This window comes from Entelurus aequoreus, linkage group LG15 (assembly GCF_033978785.1).
Source record: "Entelurus aequoreus isolate RoL-2023_Sb linkage group LG15, RoL_Eaeq_v1.1, whole genome shotgun sequence".
Lineage (NCBI taxonomy): Eukaryota > Metazoa > Chordata > Actinopteri > Syngnathiformes > Syngnathidae > Entelurus > Entelurus aequoreus.
In genome coordinates, this window is record NC_084745.1 from 4,561,211 (window position 1) to 4,581,799 (window position 20,589).

At 38.6% G+C, this 20,589-nt stretch overlaps 1 protein-coding gene across 1 annotated transcript in view; it reads left to right on the top strand.

Moving 5' to 3' along the window:
- The window catches only part of LOC133629704 (sorting nexin-16-like), a 49,772-nt gene that overhangs the window by 17,912 nt on the left and 11,271 nt on the right, over positions 1-20,589 (top strand). Inside the window, exons 6-7 of the mRNA XM_062020616.1 lie at positions 2,578-2,714; positions 16,312-16,404. Of these exons, the coding sequence (XP_061876600.1) occupies positions 2,578-2,714; positions 16,312-16,404 (230 nt within the window). The remainder of the gene's footprint in view (positions 1-2,577; positions 2,715-16,311; positions 16,405-20,589) is intronic.

Consider the following 20,589-nt stretch of genomic DNA (forward strand, 5'->3'; position numbering starts at 1 on the left):
ACTGTACTCTTGTACAGTCTCCAGCACGCTCTCCCAAAAGATTGCACTCCTCCTTCTTTATTTGACTTTCTCCGACCACCTGACCACCGTTTCCACTTCCAGAGGGAAGTGGGTCGTAAACAGCGTTGCATTTGGTTACAGAATAGTTCAAAAGAAAAGTTTGTAAAAGAGTTCCATAAAATAGTTCAAAGAGAGTTCGCAAAATACTTCAAAAAGAGGTCGTCTGGAAATTGGGCCGATCCTTGGTTCTCTCCGCTTTGAAGTCCTTGGTCTAGAACAGTATCGTTCTGTTGATTACCATACATGAGAGAAAACAGGAACACCTTCATCTTGCTTCCCTCCCCCCTACACGGTGGAGTTTTACGAGCCTTATACTCTTGGTAGGTTTCAAAGACAGCTTTTGTCTTCATGTCAGGAACTCAATTTAATACAAAGTTTTTGTGATCATTTAGAAACAATTATTCTAACACTCACATTCTATATTGTGTTCTGGAAAAAGGGTTGTCATAAACGTTACTTCATTCATTAAAAAAATAATAGAAAAGAAAACACATTTTTATGCATATGTAAATGTATTCAGTTATAAACATTCATTCACTTTCTTCTTTCCTTCATGGATCTAAACTTTAGCTTCCTGAAAATATGACCCCAAGCTTAGATGAATAGTCCTTAAACATATATATATATATATATATATATATATATATATATATATATATATATATATATATATATATATATATATATATATATATATATATATATATATATATATATATATATATATATATATATATATATATATATATATATATATATATATATATATATATATATATATATATATATATATAGGGATGATCCTCGAAACCGGTTTTCCCAGTTGTTCGATAAGAAAAGAACCGAGTCCTCGGACTCGAATCCATTTTTGAGAACCGGTACCCGTTATCGAGACCACTATAGTAAAGAAAAAGAGTTGGTTCTTTATTCGAATCCCTCGGAACGACTCCCGTCCCGACCAGAAATGCCCCGTGGGACATCACAAGAAATGACGTCACGTAGCTCAGTCATTGGGCGCAGATACCGAAAGCAGGAAAAACAATGGACCGCGCTCCAAGTTGTAATAAAGTTCAAAACAAAAGGTAAAATCCAATGAATAACTTTACTGAGAGATTTGAGCAGGGTACAAACACATGACCAACACTTTTACGACCAACCGGAAACATAGCAACCAGGCTAGCAACGCACCTCCTTTACGGCAGCTGTCGCAACCTTCTTAAAGCAACCGCAGCACATACATATATATATACACAACATATATGACATGATCTCCCTTTTTCAACTTTTGTTTTTCTTTCCTTGTAAACAAAACAAAATCACACTGTATATGTGTTGTCTGTCTAATTATAAATAATGCAGACGAGGCGTGTTGGCTGACTTCTTGACGTTTACTTTCACAGCATGCTCATAACCTCATTCTTACGTGACGACATGCGACAACACTTTTCGGGGCTACCGCGCATGCTCGTCACTCCCGTTGCATGCTGGGTAGTGTAGTTGTTATATTCCTAGCCTAGCTCATAACATCACATCTTTCCCCCTATAAAGAAAGATTTTAACTCAATAAAGTGTATTTCTTTTTTTAGCTTTAACTTTTCATTTTTTAGCATTGTAACCACATTTGCAAACAACTTTTCTCTTCATAGAATTTTCTTTCAATAAAGAAATAAAGTGTAAAAATGTCAAAGCATCATAACAAACAGTTATGTTCCAATAGCAGCAGAAGTGCACTTTTTGGAGAGCTGTATTATTTTCAGTTTTGTGCCCAAGGGACTGATTTTATTTAACACTATATTATTATTTATACACCTATAGTGATCACAGAGACAGCTTGTTTTTGTGTTACTGTATATATTTGTTTCTCTGAAAAATCCCACTTAATATTCTTTGGGTAACAACAGTCAATATTTATTTTTTTTTATTTATTTTTTTAGGGGGGTAACAGTCAATATTTATTTATTTATTAGATTAAATGTTTTTCTTATATAATAAAAGTGAGCTTTTGTTAAACCAAATATTGTGTGTTTTTTTCCATATACAACAACCTATCTGGACTCCATAAGAGAATCGATAAGGACTCGGTTCGATAAGAGGATTCGATAATAGGCTCGAACTCGATAATTTCTTATCAAACATCATCCCTAGATATATATATAAAGGAAAAAAATACACATCTTCTTTGGCCTAGTAAGTTAAATTGCTGCTATTATTGCACATTGTCAAGTAGTTAGCAACAATGGATGTATTTACGCATGGAAAATTGAACCCAAAAAAGCTAACATTGGTATGAAATATTGCACAACATATGATTACATAACTTTTACAATGGAAATAGAAATCTACAGAAACAAATTCATTTTTCATGCATTTATTTGCTATATTTATCTGCCAGTCCATGAAAATAATGCCTATAATAAAAGGTTGGGGACCCCTTCTATATATGAAGTAAAACATCTCTATTGGTCCTAAATGTTTGAATGTCAGCGTTTGTTTTTGTCCTTTTGTTGCACTGTGAAGGCTTTCTGCGAGACTCTGGAAGAAAGCAACTACCGTCTACAGAAAGAACTTCTGGAGAAGCAAAAAGAGATCGCCTCACTCAGGCGGAGTCTTGTGGAGAAAGAGCAAGCCATTCTGCTCCTGGAAAAACACATCAAGTCAGTGTAAAAATGTCTTTGCACACATGACACGTACTTTTTATTTGATGGTGTAGTATTAATGTTGGACAATAACATTTTAGAAAAATTGTTTTCGATAAATTCACGGACTAACTGGAGCCAGCTCGCTAGCTTAAATGCTATCATGAAAACATTGTTAATGTCTGTATTCTGTTTTTATTTACCAATTACACAACGTGACAACTTCACTGCTTTTGGCTTTTGTAGATAAAAAGGGGAAAATAAGAGACTCTAAATTAGAGGTCCTTAAAGTAGCAGTAGAGTGTAAAAACAAGTTGACTTTATACGCTTAATTGTGTTTCATTGTATCCTTTAAACTATATCCTGTTGTATTTACCATCCACAATGTATGTAAAAATACCGTTTAAACATCACAAAACGCCACAAATTGAGTCAGACATTTTGAATATTCCGCTCCAAACGTCTTAGGTAATATCTGTAGATTAATGTCTCTAGAGCAGTGGTCCCCAACCTTTTTGTAGCTGCGGACCGGTCAACGCTTGAAAATTTGTCCCACGGACCGGTGGGGGGGGTATTGAATTATTTTTTTTTTTATTTTTTTTTTACATAAATAAATACAATCATGTGTGCTTACGGACTGTATCCCTGCAGACTGTATTGATCTATATTGATATGTAATGTATATATTGTGTTTTTTATGTTGATTTCATTAAAAAAAAAATATATATATATATATATTTTTTATTTTTTATTTCTTGTGCGGCCCGGTACCAATTGGTCCGCGGCCCGGTGGTTGGGGACCACTGCGTAGAGTAACACTTCTGCTCTCTGACCATATTATTAGATCAGTCATTCTGGAAATATACAAAAAGTTGAAAGAGACGTGCTGTTTATTATTCACAATACTTATGTATGACATTAAACACAATTTTCTTGTTTTCCTATATTTTTTTATACTTATATATATACATATATATATGTATGTATATATATATATATATATATATATATATATATATATATATATACATATATATATATATATATACATATATATATATGTATGTATATATATATATATATATATATATATATATATATATATATATATATATATATATATGTATATATGTATGTAATATAATTAAATAAGCATCTAAATACATTTGATATTGAAATCACTACACTAACTTCAGTTGTTTTATTATTTCTTACAACTGTGTGTGCTGTGATTTGTGGTCACGGTTACAAAAATGTTTTTACATGTAATCTGCGATCGCAAGGCTTTAAGTCTGCATATTCATTTCATACAAAATTGAAGAGGCAAGTTTTCCAAACATAAAAATATAGTGCAAATTGCAGTAAGTCCATATTTTCGAGGGGAATTGCCAATATGCACACACACACACAGACACACAAATAAACACATTATTTTTTGCCACACAGCAGAGCGTTGATTGTGACGTAACAATCATTTGTACCAAATTAATGCTTCAGTTGGCTATGATTAAAGCAAGCTATCACAGACTATACCTACTCAGTGGTCTAGTGGTTAGAGCATGGGTGTCAAACTCTGGCCCGCCGTGTAATTTCACTTTGCCCGTAAGGCGATATTAAAGGCCTACTGAAATGAAATGTTTTTATTTAAACGGGGATAGCAGATCTATTCTATGTGTCATACTTGATCATTTCGCGATATTGCCATATTTTTGCTGAAAGGATTTAGTATAGAACAACGACGATAAAGATTGCAACTTTTGGTATCTGATAAAAAAAAGGCTTGCCCCTACCGGAAGTAGCGTGACGTAGTCAGTTGAACATATACGCAAAGTTCCCTATTGTTTACAATGATGGCCGCATGAAGTGAGAGAGATTCGGACCGAGAAAGCGACAATTTCCCCATAAATTTGAGCGAGGATGAAAGATTTGTGGATGAGTAAAGTGCAAGTGAAGGACTAGTGGGGAGTTGAAGCTATTCAGATAGGGAAGATGCTGTGAGAGCCGGGGGTGACCTGATATTCAGCTGGGAATGACTACAACAGTAAATAAACACAAGACATATATATACTCTATTAGCCACAACACAACCAGGCTTATATTTAATATGCCACAAATTAATCCTGCATAAAAACACCTACGTGTTTGTTATGCTAGCTCCTAGCGCCTCTGCTAGCTCCTAGCTCCATAGAACACGCCAATACAATTCAAACACCTGATCAACACACACAATCACTCAGCCCAAAAGACCGTTCACCTAACCCAAGGTTCATAAAGCTTATATATTTACCCAAAGTTATGTACGTGACGCGCACGTACGGTCAAGCGATCAAATGTTTAGAAGCCAAAGCTGCATACTCACGGTAGCACGTCTGCGTCTTTGTCATCCAAATCAAAGTAATCCTGGTAAGAGTCTGTGTTGTCCCAGTTCTCTACAGGCGTCTGTGTATCGAAGTCAAAAGTCCTCCTGGTTAGAGTCTCTGTTATCCGAGTTCTTCCATCTTGACTGCATCTTTCGGGAATGTAAACAAAGAAGCGCCGGCTGTGTACGTGTTGCTGCTGACTTCCCTCGCAAAGTAGACGCTTCGCACCGAAAACTTTCTTCTTTGCTTGCTCAGCTTCTTTCTCCATAATGCAATGAACATAATTGCAACAGATTCACCAACACAGATGTCCAGAATACACCCAGAATGAGATGAAAACAGCTATTTCGTATTGGCTTCAATGTGGAAGGCATACCCGTGTTCCCCGGGCTACGTCACGCGCATACGTCATCCTCAGAGGCGTTTCGAACCGGAAGTTTAGCGGCAAATTTAAAATGTCACTTTATAAGTTAACCCGGCCGTATTGGCATGTGTTGCAATGTTAAGATTTCATCATTGATATATAAACTATCAGACTGCGTGGTCGCTAGTAGTGGCTTTTAGTAGGCCTTTAAATTAACACTAGAGCTGGCCTGCCGATTATATACAGCGGCGGTACACCGCTAATTCTCATACTTGCCAAACCTCCCGGGAGACTCCCAAATTTCAGTGACCCTCCCGAGAATTGTAACGTCCTTTTTTCGTCCAGTCCAACGAGTGCTGGCCCAGTTACATAATATGTGCGGCTTTGGCACGCACACAGAAGTGAATGCAAAGCATACTTGAACTTCAGCGATACAGGTTACACTGAGGGTGCCAGTAGAAAAACCTTTAACATTGTTAGAAATATACGCCACACCGTGAATCCACACCAAACAAGAATGATGGGTTACAGCAGGGGTCACCAACCTTTTTGAAAGCAAGAGCTACTTCTTGGGTAGTGATTAATGCGAAGGGCTACCAGTTTGATACACACTTAAATAAATTGCCAAAAATAGCCAATTTGCTCATTTTACCTTTAACTCTATGTTATTATTAATAATTAATGATATTTACACTTAATTGAATGGTTTAAAAGAGGAGAAAACACGAAAAAAATGACAATTACATTTTGAAACATAGTTTATCTTCAATTTCAACTCTTTAAAATTCAAAATTCAACAGAAAAAAAGAAGAGAAAAACTGCTAATTCGAATCTTTTCGAAAAAATTAAAAAAATAATTTATCGAACATCATTAGTAATTTTCCCTGATTAAGATTAATTTTAGAATTTTGATGACATGTTTTAAATAGGTTGAAATCCACTCTGCACTTTGTTAGAATATATAACAAATTGGACCAAGCTATATTTCTAACAAAGACAAATCATTATTTCTTCTAGATTTTCCAGAACAAAAATTTTAAAAGAAATCCAAAAGACTTTGAAATAAGATTTAAATTTGATTCTACAGATTTTCTAGACTTGCCAGAATACTTTTTTTTGAATTTTAATCATAATAAGTCTGAAGAAATATTTCACAAATATTCTTCGTTGAAAAAACAGAAGCTAAAATGAAGAATTAAATTAAAATGTATTTATTATTCTTTACAATAAAAAAAATACATTTACTTGAACATTGATTTAAATTGTCAGGAAAGAAGAGGAAGGAATTTAAAAGGTAAAAAGGTATATGTGTTTAAAAATCCTAAAATCATTTTTAAGGTTGTATTTTTTCTCTAAAATTGTCTTTCTGAAAGTTATAAGAAGCAAAGTAAAAAAAATTAATGAATTTATTCAAACAAGTGAAGACCAAGTCTTTAAAATATTTTCTTGGATTTTCAAATTCTATTTGAGTTTTGTCTCTCTTAGAATTAAAAATGTAGAGCAAAGCGAGACCAGCTTGCTAGTAAATAAATACAATTTAAAAAATAGAGGCAGCTCACTGGTAAGTGCTGCTATTTGAGCTATTTTTAGAACAGGCCAGCGGGCTACTCATCTGGTCATTACGGGCTACCTGGTGCCCGCGGGCACCGTGTTGGTGACCCCTGGGTTAGAGTGTCCCCCCTGAGATGGGTAGGTTGTGAGTTCAAACCCCGGCCGAGTCATACCAAAGACTATAAAAATGGGAGCCATTACCTCCCTGCTTGGCACTCAGCATCAAGGCTTGGAATTGGGGGTTAAATCACCAAATAATGATTCCCGGGCGCAGCCACCGCTGCTGCCCACTGCTCCCCTCACCTCCCAGGAGAGGGGAGGTGATGGGTCAAATGCACATGATACATTTACAGCATGAGACTTTAAACTGTTTTTAACTTTTAACTTTTTTAACTGTTTTTAACTTTTAACTGCTTTTTATCAACAAATTGTTCTTAGGGTAATTTTGTATTTGCTTTTTTAATGTGTATTTTACTTCTGTTTTTAAATTTTATTTTTTAGTCTGTCCTTTGCCTTTATTTCTTTGTGGTGTACAGCTCTTTGTTTTTCAACTGTGGTTGTTTTTAAAGGGCTTTATAAATAAAGTTGGTATGGTAGGGTATGGTATTTCACCACAATGTGACAACCATTGGTACTTTAACTTTATACAACAACACATAACTTCTACAACTTCAACAAAGACCGTGACGACAATGCAATATGAAATATAAAGGATAAAACATTAAATATCAAGAATATGGGAAAGTTCGACTCCTACGCTGAGACCTCTTTAAAGTTTTGTAATCAATCAGAAATATCGAGTAGCTAAAATGCACCAAACATGGGGAAGTGTGGAGAAAGTGTTTTGCATAAATTACCCATCATGCACTGTAAGGGATTTATAAACGTGTAATTTGTGTAAAAATCAAATGTGTGGTCATTGACCGTCGATCTTACCTTTGTCCACCAGAGGGCGGTGTTGATTCCCAAATAGCCGTCATTAGAGACTGTGCAGTAAATTGCATCCTGCGGTTTAGTCTTCTTGTTAAACTTGTCATGCACTTGGACCACCCTGGTTTAGACTAACATGACCCTACAAAGCCTACAGTGAGGACATGACATCAACATGTCATGTGTCTAACATGTCATGACATCAACATGAACTCACATTACATGTGACTTCATGTTAATGTCATGACATGAACTCACATCACATGTGACTTCATGTTAATGTCATGACATGAACTCACATTACATGTGACTTCATGTTAATGTCATGACATGAACTCACATCACATGTGACTTCATGTTAATGTCATGACATGAACTCACATCACATGTGACTTCATGTTAATGTCATGACATGAACTCACATCACATGTGACTTCATGTTAATGTCATGACACGAACTCACATCACATGTGACTTTGATTGATTGATTGATTGAGACTTTTATTAGTAGGTTGCACAGTGAAGTACATATTCCGTACAATTGACCACTAAATGGTAACACCCGAATAAGTTTTTCAACTTGTTTAAGTCGGGGTCCACTTAAATTGATTCATGATACAGATATATACTATCATATATACTATCATCATAATACAGTCATCACACAAGATAATCACATTGAATTATTTACATTATTTACAATCAGGAGTGTGGAGGGGGGGTGGGGTGGGGATATGGACATCAAGTAGTGGACATAGAGAGAGAGAGAGAGAGAGAGAGAGAGAGAGAGAGAGAGAGAGAGAGAGAGAGAGAGAGAGAGAGAGAGAGAGAGAGAGAGAGAGAGATCAGAAGGCATAAGAAAAAGAATCTGCATTTGATTGTTTACATTTGATTATTAGCAATCCGGGGAGGGTGTTAGTTTAGGGTTGTAGCTGCCTGGAGGTGAACTTTTATAGCGGTTTTGAAGGAGGATAGAGATGCCCTTTCTTTTATACCTGTTGGGAGCGCATTCCACATTGATGTGGCATAGAAAGAGAATGAGTTAAGACCTTTGTTAGTTCGGAATCTGGGTTTAACGTGGTTAGTGGAGCACCCCCTGGTGTTGTGGTTATGGCGGTCATTTACGTTAAGGAAGTAGTTTGACATGTACTTCGGTATCAGGGAGGTGTAGCGGATTTTATAGACTAGGCTCAGTGCAAGTTGTTTAACTCTGTCCTCCACCTTGAGCCAGCCCACTTTAGAGAAGTGGGTAGGAGTGAGGTGGGATCTGGGGTGGAGGTCTAGAAGTAACCTGACTAGCTTGTTCTGAGATGTTTGGAGTTTAGATTTGAGGGTTTTGGAGGTGCTAGGGTACCAGGAGGTGCATGCGTAATCGAAAAAGGGTTGAACGAGAGTTCCCGCCAGAATCCTCAAGGTGCTTTTGTTGACCAGAGAGGAAATTCTGTAGAGAAATCTCGTTCGTTGGTTAACCTTTTTGATTACCTTGGTTGCCATTTTATCACAGGAAAGGTTAGCCTCTAGAATGGAACCTAGGTAGGTGACCTCATCTTTCCTGGTGATGACACTGTCACCTACTTTTATGGTGAAGTGATTGACTCTCTTAAGTTTGATGTGGGACCCAAACAGGATGGATTCTGTTTTACCCAAGTGGATGGATAGCTTGTTGTCAGCGAGCCAGGTGCAAGTTCTACACAGCTCAGCACTGAGGATTTTCTCCACCTGTGACTTGTCCTTGCCGGATACCAGCAGGGCAGAGTCATCCGCAAACAAAAACAATTCACAGTCACATGCCGATGACATGTCGTTTATGTATATTAGGAACAGTAAAGGTCCCAATATACTGCCTTGGGGGACTCCACAGCTCACAGAGAGGGGGGGGGGACACGGTGCCGTTCACCTCTACCACCTGCTCCCTCCCCTCCAAGTAAGACTGCATCCAGCTCCAAGAGGTTTTGTTAAATCCGATTGCTCTGAGCTTATCCAACAGTATAGCGTGGTTAACGGTGTCAAAGGCCTTCTGAAGGTCCAGCATGACCATGCCGCAGTATTTGCCCGCGTCCACCTCATGTTTGATGTGGTCGGTCAGATAGAGAAGGCATGTGTCAGTGGAGTGGTTAGTTCTGAAGCCGGATTGGAATTTGTACATGAGTTTATTAGTGGCAAGGTAACTATCGACCTGTTCATAAACTATTTTCTCCATTACTTTCGAAATGGAGCTGAGAATAGAAACAGGTCGGTAGTTGCCAGGTTCCAATTTGCTTCCTTTTTTAAAGAGGGGAGTTACTCTTGCTATCTTAAAATCTTTTGGTACTTGGCCTTGTGTAATTGATAGGTTTATTATGTGCGTGATGATCGGGGCAATGATGGAGGCAGAGTCCCTGAGGAATCTGGAGGGAATATTATCAAGGCCGGTGGCCTTGTTAGGGTGGAGCGCGCTCAATTTTTTAAACACCTCATCAGCTGTGACCATTTCTAATTTGAAATCATTGTTGGATACTCCTAGCTTTCTGTAGAAGGCTTTAATGTGTTCTACACCAAAGCGACCAGAGTGGTGGGACAGCTTGTTGACAAGAGTTGCAGCTATGCTGGTGAAAAAGGCGTTAAGTCTGCTAGCTACCTCCATTTTGTCTGTAATGAGGGAGTCACCCTCCTTGATGCTGATGTTGGTGAGTCTTGTTTTAAGTTTCTGGCTGCAACCAGGAAGCTGGTTGTTGAGAATTTTCCAGAGCTCACGTGGCTTATTCGTGTTTTCCTCTATTTTGTCGTTAATGTAATTTTTTTTTTAAGGATTTAGTCAGGTTGGTTGACTTATTTCTTAATTTATTGCATTGCTTTTTGAGAGTTGAAAGGAGTAATTTGAGGTTGATATTATTGGGTTGTTTATCTACTTCTGTTTTACATTTTTGGTATTCAGAGTATTTCCTGTCTCTGTCTTTTATGGCAGCTAATAGGTCCGGATTCATCCATGGTTCCGAGCGGGCTTTGATCCTGACTGTTTTCACGGGAGCCATGTCATTTAGTATCTTTAGGAACGCCGTTTTGAAGCGATCCCAAGCGACATCGACCAGGTTGCTCGCGAGCACAGGGGACCAGTCCCACTCATCTAATTTTAAATTGAAATTGTCATTGGAGTATTTTTTGAGGGATCTGGATTGGGCTGTTATGTGGCCATTGGCTTTAGGTTTAGCTATTTTACGGGTGCAGAAGGTTAGATAGTGGTCGCTAAGACCACAGATCATGACCCCACTATTTTTTATTTTAGGCCGGTCTGAAGTGAGAATGAGATCTATGGTTGATTGGGTGGAATCACACACCCTTGTGGGTAGCGCTATTAGCTGGGAAAGACCGTGCAGATTACAAAACTTGCTGAAGGATCTGAAGACAGGCGCATCTTTGCGTTGAATATCTGTGTTCAGATCCCCAGTTATAATTTTCTCCATGTTGTCTGTCCCCGCCAAGCATTCTTCCAAAGCCCCATAGAAATCACTCTGATTAGGGGGTCTATAAACAGTCCCTATTAGTACCGGCTTAGCATTTTTAAATTTGATTTCCGCCCACACAGATTCCAGGTTATTGTGGTTAAGATCAGTGCGAGTTATGTATTTAATATCCTGGTGAATATACATACAAACGCCCCCACCGTGTTTATTCCTATCCTTTCTGATAACCGAAAAGTTTTGTATTTCTATCTCTGAGTCAGAAATACTTTGATCAAATTTGGTTTCAGAGAAACACAAGATTTTTACCTTCGTGTTGAGGAACATTTCTCTGATTTGGTCGAGTTTGGCTCCAGAGAGGCTGTTCACATTAAGGTGGATGATGTGTAGTCCACTGGAACCAAAAAGAGCATCAGAGTCCGCTGTGTTGTGGTACTGACCAGAAAAATTGTTGGTTATTATTGCTGTTGCAGTTGAAGAGCAAGGAGAGAGAGGAGAGAGAGGCATATTGATCGTCCTCCAGGTGAAGGGGGAGGGAGAGAAAGGGGGAGGGGAGGGAGAGGGAGGAGGAGGCCAGGTAGGGTTGCTGGGGGATGGGTTGGGTTTCCTTTTGGCGGGCTTTTTTGAAGACAAAGAGAAAGAGAATAACGAAAATGTTTGTGTAAAGGCGCCTCTAAATCCTGTGTATGGCGCGTCCTCGGCCGTCCGGGACCGGGGAGAGGTCGCGTGGACCCCCGCCATCTCGTGCAGTTCCCCGCAATCACCGATGTCTGGGTCGCCGTCCACCGCAGCCGCCGCGTCGTTCACCGCCGCTGAGTCGCTGCCTTCTCTGATGACTGGGTCGTCCTCCACCGCCGCCGCCGAGCCTCCGACCGTGTCGATGAACGGGGCGAAGTCCTCCGCCGAGCTCACATCACATGTGACTTCATGTTAATGTCATGACATGAACTCACATCACATGTGACTTCATGTTAATGTCATGACATGAACTCACATCACATGTGACTTCATGTTAATGTCATGACATGAACTCACATCACATGTGACTTCATGTTAATGTCATGACATGAACTCACATCACATGTGACTTCATGTTAATGTCATGACATGAACTCACATCACATGTGACTTCATGTTAATGTCATGACATGAACTCACATCACATGTGACTTCATGTTAATGTCATGACATGAACTCACATCACATGTGACTTCATGTTAATGTCATGACATGAACTCACTTTACATGTGACTTCATGTTAATGTCATGACATGAACTCACATCACATGTGACTTCATGTTAATGTCATGACATGAACTCACATCACATGTGACTTCATGTTAATGTCATGACATGAACTCACATCACATGTGACTTCATGTTAATGTCATGACATGAACTCACATCACATGTGACTTCGTGTTAATGTCATGACATGAACTCACATCACATGTGACTTCGTGTTAATGTCATGACATGAACTCACATCACATGTGACTTCATGTTAATGTCATGACATGAACTCACATTACATGTGACTTCGTGTTAATGTCATGACATGAACTCACATTACATGTGACTTCGTGTTAATGTCATGACATGAACTCACATTACATGTGACTTCGTGTTAATGTCATGACATGAACTCACATTACATGTGACTTCGTGTTAATGTCATGACATGAACTCACATCACATGTGACTTCATGTTAATGTCATGACATGAACTCACATTACATGTGACTTCGTGTTAATGTCATGACATGAACTCACATTACATGTGACTTCGTGTTAATGTCATGACATGAACTCACATTACATGTGACTTCGTGTTAATGTCATGACATGAACTCACATTACATGTGACTTCGTGTTAATGTCATGACATGAACTCACATCACATGTGACTTCGTGTTAATGTCATGACATGAACTCACATTACATGTGACTTCATGTTAATGTCATGACATGAACTCACATCACATGTGACTTCATGTTAATGTCATGACATGAACTCACATTACATGTGACTTCATGTTAATGTCATGACATGAACTCACATTACATGTGACTTCATGTTAATGTCATGACATGAACTCACATTACATGTGACTTCGTGTTAATGTCATGACATGAACTCACATTACATGTGACTTCATGTTAATGTCATGACATGAACTCACATTACATGTGACTTCGTGTTAATGTCATGACATGAACTCACATTACATGTGACTTCGTGTTAATGTCATGACATGAACTCACATTACATGTGACTTCGTGTTAATGTCATGACATGAACTCACATCACATGTGACTTCGTGTTAATGTCATGACATGAACTCACATTACATGTGACTTCATGTTAATGTCATGACATGAACTCACATCACATGTGACTTCATGTTAATGTCATGACATGAACTCACATCACATGTGACTTCATGTTAATGTCATGACATGAACTCACATTACATGTGACTTCGTGTTAATGTCATGACATGAACTCACATCACATGTGACTTCATGTTAATGTCATGACATAAACTCACTTTACATGTGAGTTCATGTTAATGTCATGACATGAACTCACATTACATGTGACTTCATGTTAATGTCATGACATGAACTCACATCACATGTGACTTCATGTTAATGTCATGACATGAACTCACATCACATGTGACTTCGTGTTAATGTCATGACATGAACTCACATTACATGTGACTTCATGTTAATGTCATGACATGAACTCACATTACATGTGACTTCATGTTAATGTCATGACATGAACTCACATCACATGTGACTTCATGTTAATGTCATGACATGAACTCACATTACATGTGACTTCGTGTTAATGTCATGACATGAACTCACATCACATGTGACTTCATGTTAATGTCATGACATAAACTCACTTTACATGTGAGTTCATGTTAATGTCATGACATGAACTCACATTACATGTGACTTCATGTTAATGTCATGACATGAACTCACATCACATGTGACTTCATGTCCTTTGTGTTCTTTGATATTTCCCTCTCACACACGTTTATGTGTGCTATGGCTATATGGCCTTAGTGTGGACCCTCTCCAGGAGGTCAGGCTTAGACTGAATTTTTTCTTTTCTCACCCCCAAACCCTCCACCTCCCCAAGCGTTTACCTGTTTCTCACCTTTTTTGGAAGGGGCGCCGGAAGTTGTCAGACCCGTCAACGATCCTATTCTGTCTCCCCGTAATGTTTGATCCTGTTCTGTCTCCATGTAATGTTTGATCCTGTTCTGTTTCCCCGTAATGTTTGATCCTGTTCTGATTCCCCGTAATGTTTGATCCTGTTCTGTCTCCCCGTAATAGAGATAGATAGATAGATAGATAGATAGATAGATAGATAGATAGATAGATAGATAGATAGATAGATAGATAGATAGATAGATAGATAGATAGATAGATAGATAGATAGATAGATAGATAGTACTTTATTGATTCCTTCAGGAGAGTTCCCTCAGGAAAATTTAAATGTTTGATCCTGTTCTGTCTCCCCTGTAATGTTTAAACCTGTTCTGTCTCACTGTAATGTTTGATCCTGTTCTGTCTCCCTGTAATGTTTGATCCTGTTCTGTCTCCCCGTAATGTTTGATCCTGTTCTGTCTCAATGTAATGTTTGATCCTGTTCTGTCTCCCTGTAATGTTTGATCCTGTTCTGTCTCCCCGTAATGATTGATCCTGTTCTGTCTCCCCGTAATGTTTGATCCTGTTCTGTCTCCCCTGTAATGTTTAAACCTGTTCCGTCTCACTGTAATGTTTGATCCTGTTCTGTCTCCCCGTAATGTTTGATCCTGTTCTGTCTCCCCGTAATGTTTGATCCGGTTCTGTTTCCCCGTAATGTTTGATCCTGTTCTGTCTCCCCGTAATGTTTGATCCTGTTCTGTTTCCCCGTAATGTTTGATCCTGTTCTGTCTCCCCGTAATGTTTGATCCTGTTCTGTCACCCCGTAATGTTTGATCCTGTTCTGTCTCCCCGTAATGTTTGATCCTGTTCTGTCTCCCGGTGATGTTTGATCCTGTTCTGTCTCCCCGTAATGCTTGATCCTGTTCTGTCTCCCCGTAATGCTTGATCCTGTTCTGTCTCCCCGTAATGTTTGATCCTGTTCTGTCTCCCCGGAATGTTTGATCCTGTTCTGTCTCCCCGGAATGCTTGATCCTGTTCTGTCTCCCCGTAGTGCTTGATCCTGTTCTGTCTCCCCGTAGTGCTTGATCCTGTTCTGTCTCCCCGTAATGTTTGATCCTGTTCTGTCTCCCCGTAATGTTTGATCCTGTTCTGTCTCCCCGTAATGTTTGATCCTGTTCTGTCTCCCCGTAATGTTTGATCCTGTTCTGTCTCCCCGTAATGCTTGATCCTGTTCTGTCTCCCCGTCATGTTTGATCCTGTTCTGTCTCCCCGTAGTGTTTGATCCTGTTCTGTCTCCCCGTAATGTTTGATCCTGTTCTGTCTCCCCATAATGTTTGATCCTGTTCTGTCTCTCCGTAATGTTTGATCCTGTTCTGTCTCCCTGTAATGTTTGTCTGATCTTGAATAGGATTGTGATTAACACAGGAGCAACCTTTCTCTACCTTTTAGTTTGTTGTTTTAACATCTAACTATCTTATCTTTGACCAAAATCTCTTCTGGAACCATAAACATTGATTGATGTCCACAGGTAAAAACTGCAACTGTGCAGCATTTTCACTCTGCTTTTAATTGACTTCTTGCTAGCAATACACCTGTTTGCCCAGCAGGTGCTTGAGTCTGAGCACATGACCTCCACACATGACATCACCAGCAATAGAACATTCCAGTTGGGATGACTTGGCAGCCCATTGAGACAGTTACTAATGTGCACTATACTGCTGATGAAATGCATGAGTGCTACAGGATGTACCATGTTCACACCAGTGTTTGCTTCTGTCTGCATGTACCTGGGATGTCAGTGGTGAGGGTGTGGGCTCACGGTCTTCTGCTCAGGGCGTCGACGTGGAGTCACCTGCTGCAAAAGGTGATCAGGACGTCCCCAACAACAGCGGGTACAGAAACATAACACACACACAAACTATTCTTTATGCAGCACAGAGCAATAAGATTGTTTTTTTGGGGGTTCTTTGTAGAGATGTCCAATAATATCCGTCTGCCGATATCATCGGCCGATAAATGCGTTAAAATGTAATATCGGAAATTATCGGTATCAGTTTTTTTATTATCAGTATCGGGTTTTTTTTTTTTTTTTTTATTAAATCCACATAAAAAACACAAGATACACTTACAATTAGTGCACCAACCCAAAAAACATCCCTCCCCCATTTACACTCATTCACACAAAAGGGTTGTTTCTTTCTGTTATTAATATTCTGCTTCCTACATTATATATCAATATATATCAATACAGTCTGCAAGGGATACAGTCCGTAAGCACACATGATTGTGCGTGCTGCTGCTCCACTAATAGTACTAACCTTTAACAGTTAATTTTACTAATTTTCATTCATTACTAGTTTCTATGTAACTGTTTTTATATTGTTTTACTTTCTTTTTTATTCAAGAAAATGTTTTTAATTTATTTATCTTATTTGATTTGATTCATTTTTTAAAAAAGTACCTTATCTTCACCATACCTGGTTGTCCAAATTAGGCATAATAATGTGTTAATTCCACGACTGTATATATCGGTTGATATCGGTATCGGTTGATATCGGTAATTAAAGAGTTGGACAATATCGGATATCGGCAAAAAGCCATTATCGGACATCCCTAGTTCTTTGTCAAGTTTCACTTTTGTAAATAGAACACAAAGTGAAAATCCTGTCTTTAAACTCTTGATAGCGTTATAATGAGTACCGGTATTTTCTGGTGCCGGTTCCTAAATGGGTCATACATATTCTGGACAAATGATACGGCTAACCTTTGCTTTTTTAATACAGCTGACTGTCGTAATTATGACACGCTGTCACTTTCACTTCAGGTGTCGCCGCTACGCATAAAAAAAAAAAATCATCTTGGAATAATCACAAATAAGGAAGCAACACCACATTGGTAATACCAGTCTACCACCCAGCCCTGCCTCCTGCCTCCTACCTATGGGAAATAATGAACATTTACAGAAATATACTCAATTGTTTCAATCAAACAATGTGACACGCATATTGTCTAAATTCACTTTCCGGAAAACATATTGCAATATTTATGGTATATCTACAGTACCGTATTTTTCGGAGTATAAGTCGCAGCGGCCGAAAATGCATAATAAAGAAGGAACAAAACATATATAAGACGCACTGGAGTATAAGTCTCATTTTTGGGGGAAATGTATTTGATAAAAGCCAACACCAAGAATAGACATTTGACAGGCAATTGAAAATGTCTAAAGAATAGTGAACAACAGGCTGAATAAGTGTACGTTATATGAGGCTAAGGATGATACTTGAAACCAGTTTTCCCGGTTGTTCGATAAGAAAAGAACCGAGTCCTCGGACTCGAATCCCTTTTTGAGAACCGGTACCCGTTATCGAGACCACTATAGTAAAGAAAAAGAGTTGGTTCTTTATTCGAATCCCTCGGAACGAATCCCGTCCCGACCAGAAATGCTCCGTGGGACATCACAAGAAATGACGTCACGTAGCTCAGTCATTAGGCGCAGATAGCGAAAGCAGGGAAAAAATGGACGGGAAAAAGCGCTCCAATGTGTAATAAAGTTCAAAACAAAAGCTATAATCCAATGAATAACTTTACTGAGAGATTTGAGCAAACACATGAAGAACACTTTTACGACCCACCGGAAACATAGCAACCAGGCTAGCAACGCACCTCCTTTACGGCAGCTGTCGCAACCTTCTTAAAGCAACCGCAGCACATACATATATATACAACACTGCAGCACATACATATATGACATCTCCCTTTTTTAACTTATGTTTTTCTTTCCTTGTAAACGTTACAAAATCACACTGTATATGTGTTGTCTGTCTAATTATAAATAATGCAGACGAGGCGTGTTGGCTGACTTCTTGACGTTTACTTTCACAGCATGCTCATAACCTCATTCTTAGCTGCCGGGTGACGACATGCAACACTTTTCGGGGCTACCGCGCATGCTTGTCACTCCCGTTGCATGCTGGGCAGTGTAGTTGTTATATTCCCTAGCTCATAACATCTTTCCCCCTATAAAGAAATAATGTTAACTCAATAAAGTGTATTTCTTTTTTTAGCTTTAACTTTTCATTTTTTAGCATTGTAACCACATTTGCAAACAACTTTTCTCTTCATAGAAATTTCTTTCAATAAAGAAATAAAGTGCAAAAATGTCAAAGCATCATAACAAACAGTTATGTTCCAATAGCAGCAGAAGTGCACTTTTTGGAGAGCTGTATTATTTCCAGTTTTGTGCCCAAGGGACTGATTTTATTTAACACTATATTATTATTTATACACCTATAGTGATCACAGAGACAGCTTGTTTTTGTGTTACTGTATATATTTGTTTTTCTGAAAAGTCCCACTTAATATACTTTGGGTAACAACAGTCAATATTTATTTTTTTTTTTTTTTTTTTTTGGGGGGGTAACAGTCAATATTTATTTATTTATTAGATTAAATTGTTTTCTTATATAATAAAAGTGAGCTTTTGTTAAACCAAATATTGTGTGTTTTTTTCCATATACAACAACCTATCTGGACTCCATAAGAGAATCGATAAGGAATCGGGTCGATAAGAGGATTCGATAATAGGCTCGAACTCGATAATTTCTTATCAAACATCATCCCTATATGAGGCATAAATAACCAACTGGTATGTTAACGTAACATATTATGGTAAGAGTCATTCAAATAACTATAACATATAGAACATGCTATACGTTTACCAAACAATCTGTCACTCCTAATCGCTAAATCCCATGAAATCTTATACGTCTAATCTCTTACGTGAATGACATCAATAATATTATTGGATATTTTACGCTAATGTGTTCATCATTTCACACATAAGTCGCTCCTGAGTATAAGTCGCAGCCAAACTATGAAAAAAACTGCCACTTATAGTCCGAAAAATACGGTATATCCAGCCAGAATATATCGGGATAAGACTTTTAGTCCATACGGCCCAGCCCTAGGACCACCATTACTTCTCTTCTCGTAGGTCTTCTTCTATAATGACTGTTGTTTTCAGTTGTTGCTTCTTCTTTGATTGTGTTAGCTTACTTCTGTTCATGTGACAGTTCTGGCTTGGAGGACTAGAGTCTAGCACAGTGGGACACAACCCTGACGTGTGTAGTGTTGATGTCATCATAGCACCGCCCACACCGGTGTTTTTCAACCTTTTTTGAGCCAAGGCACATATTTTTTTCATTAAAAAAAATACGGAGGCACACCACCCGCAGAAAAGGTTAAAAAATTAGAAACTCCACCAGGTTGTCGTGCCTTATTTTGAGTTTGTTGTTGTTTCCTGTGTGTAGTGCTTTAGTTTCTGTCTTGCGCTGTTATTTTGGTGACCCTTCCTGTTTTGTTGGTGTTCTCCTGTAGCAGCTTCCTTTGAGTGCTATTGCCCGCACCTGCTTTGTTTCCGCAATCAAGACTATTGAAGTGGTGCGTACGCTATCCTTCTTTGTGGGGACATTGTTGATTGTCATGTCATGTACGGATGTACTTTGTGGACGCCGTCTCTGCTCCACACGCTGTAAGTTTTTGCTGTCGTCCAGCATTCTGTTTTTGTTGATTTTGTAGCCAGTTCAGTTTTACTTTTGTTTTGCATAACCATCCCTATGCTTCAGTGCCTTTTCCTAGCAGGACTTGCCTTTTGTTCATTTTTGGTTTAAGTGTTAGATACCTTTTTACCTGCACGCCGTCTCCTGCTGTGCTCTGCATATTGGGATCACGACAAACCATGCTCGACGCGTTACGACTTCTACAAAGCAATGCTGCCGCCTACTGATATGGAAGAGTATTACATGGTTACCCTGCCGAGCTCTACACAGCATAGACATCAGACAACGGCACATTATATAATTATTGATTTGCAAAAAAGATTTTTTGGACCAATTAGGTGAAGTTGCTTAATTTCCCACGGCACACTAATGTGCCGCGGCACAGTGGTTGAAAAACACTGGCCTACACAATAAAGGTCTAATGTTTTTGATCAGTGTGGGGTACAGGTAACAAACATAACACTTTATATACAGACAAAATGTGTAAGTACTCCCAATACACAATTTGAGGAGCAT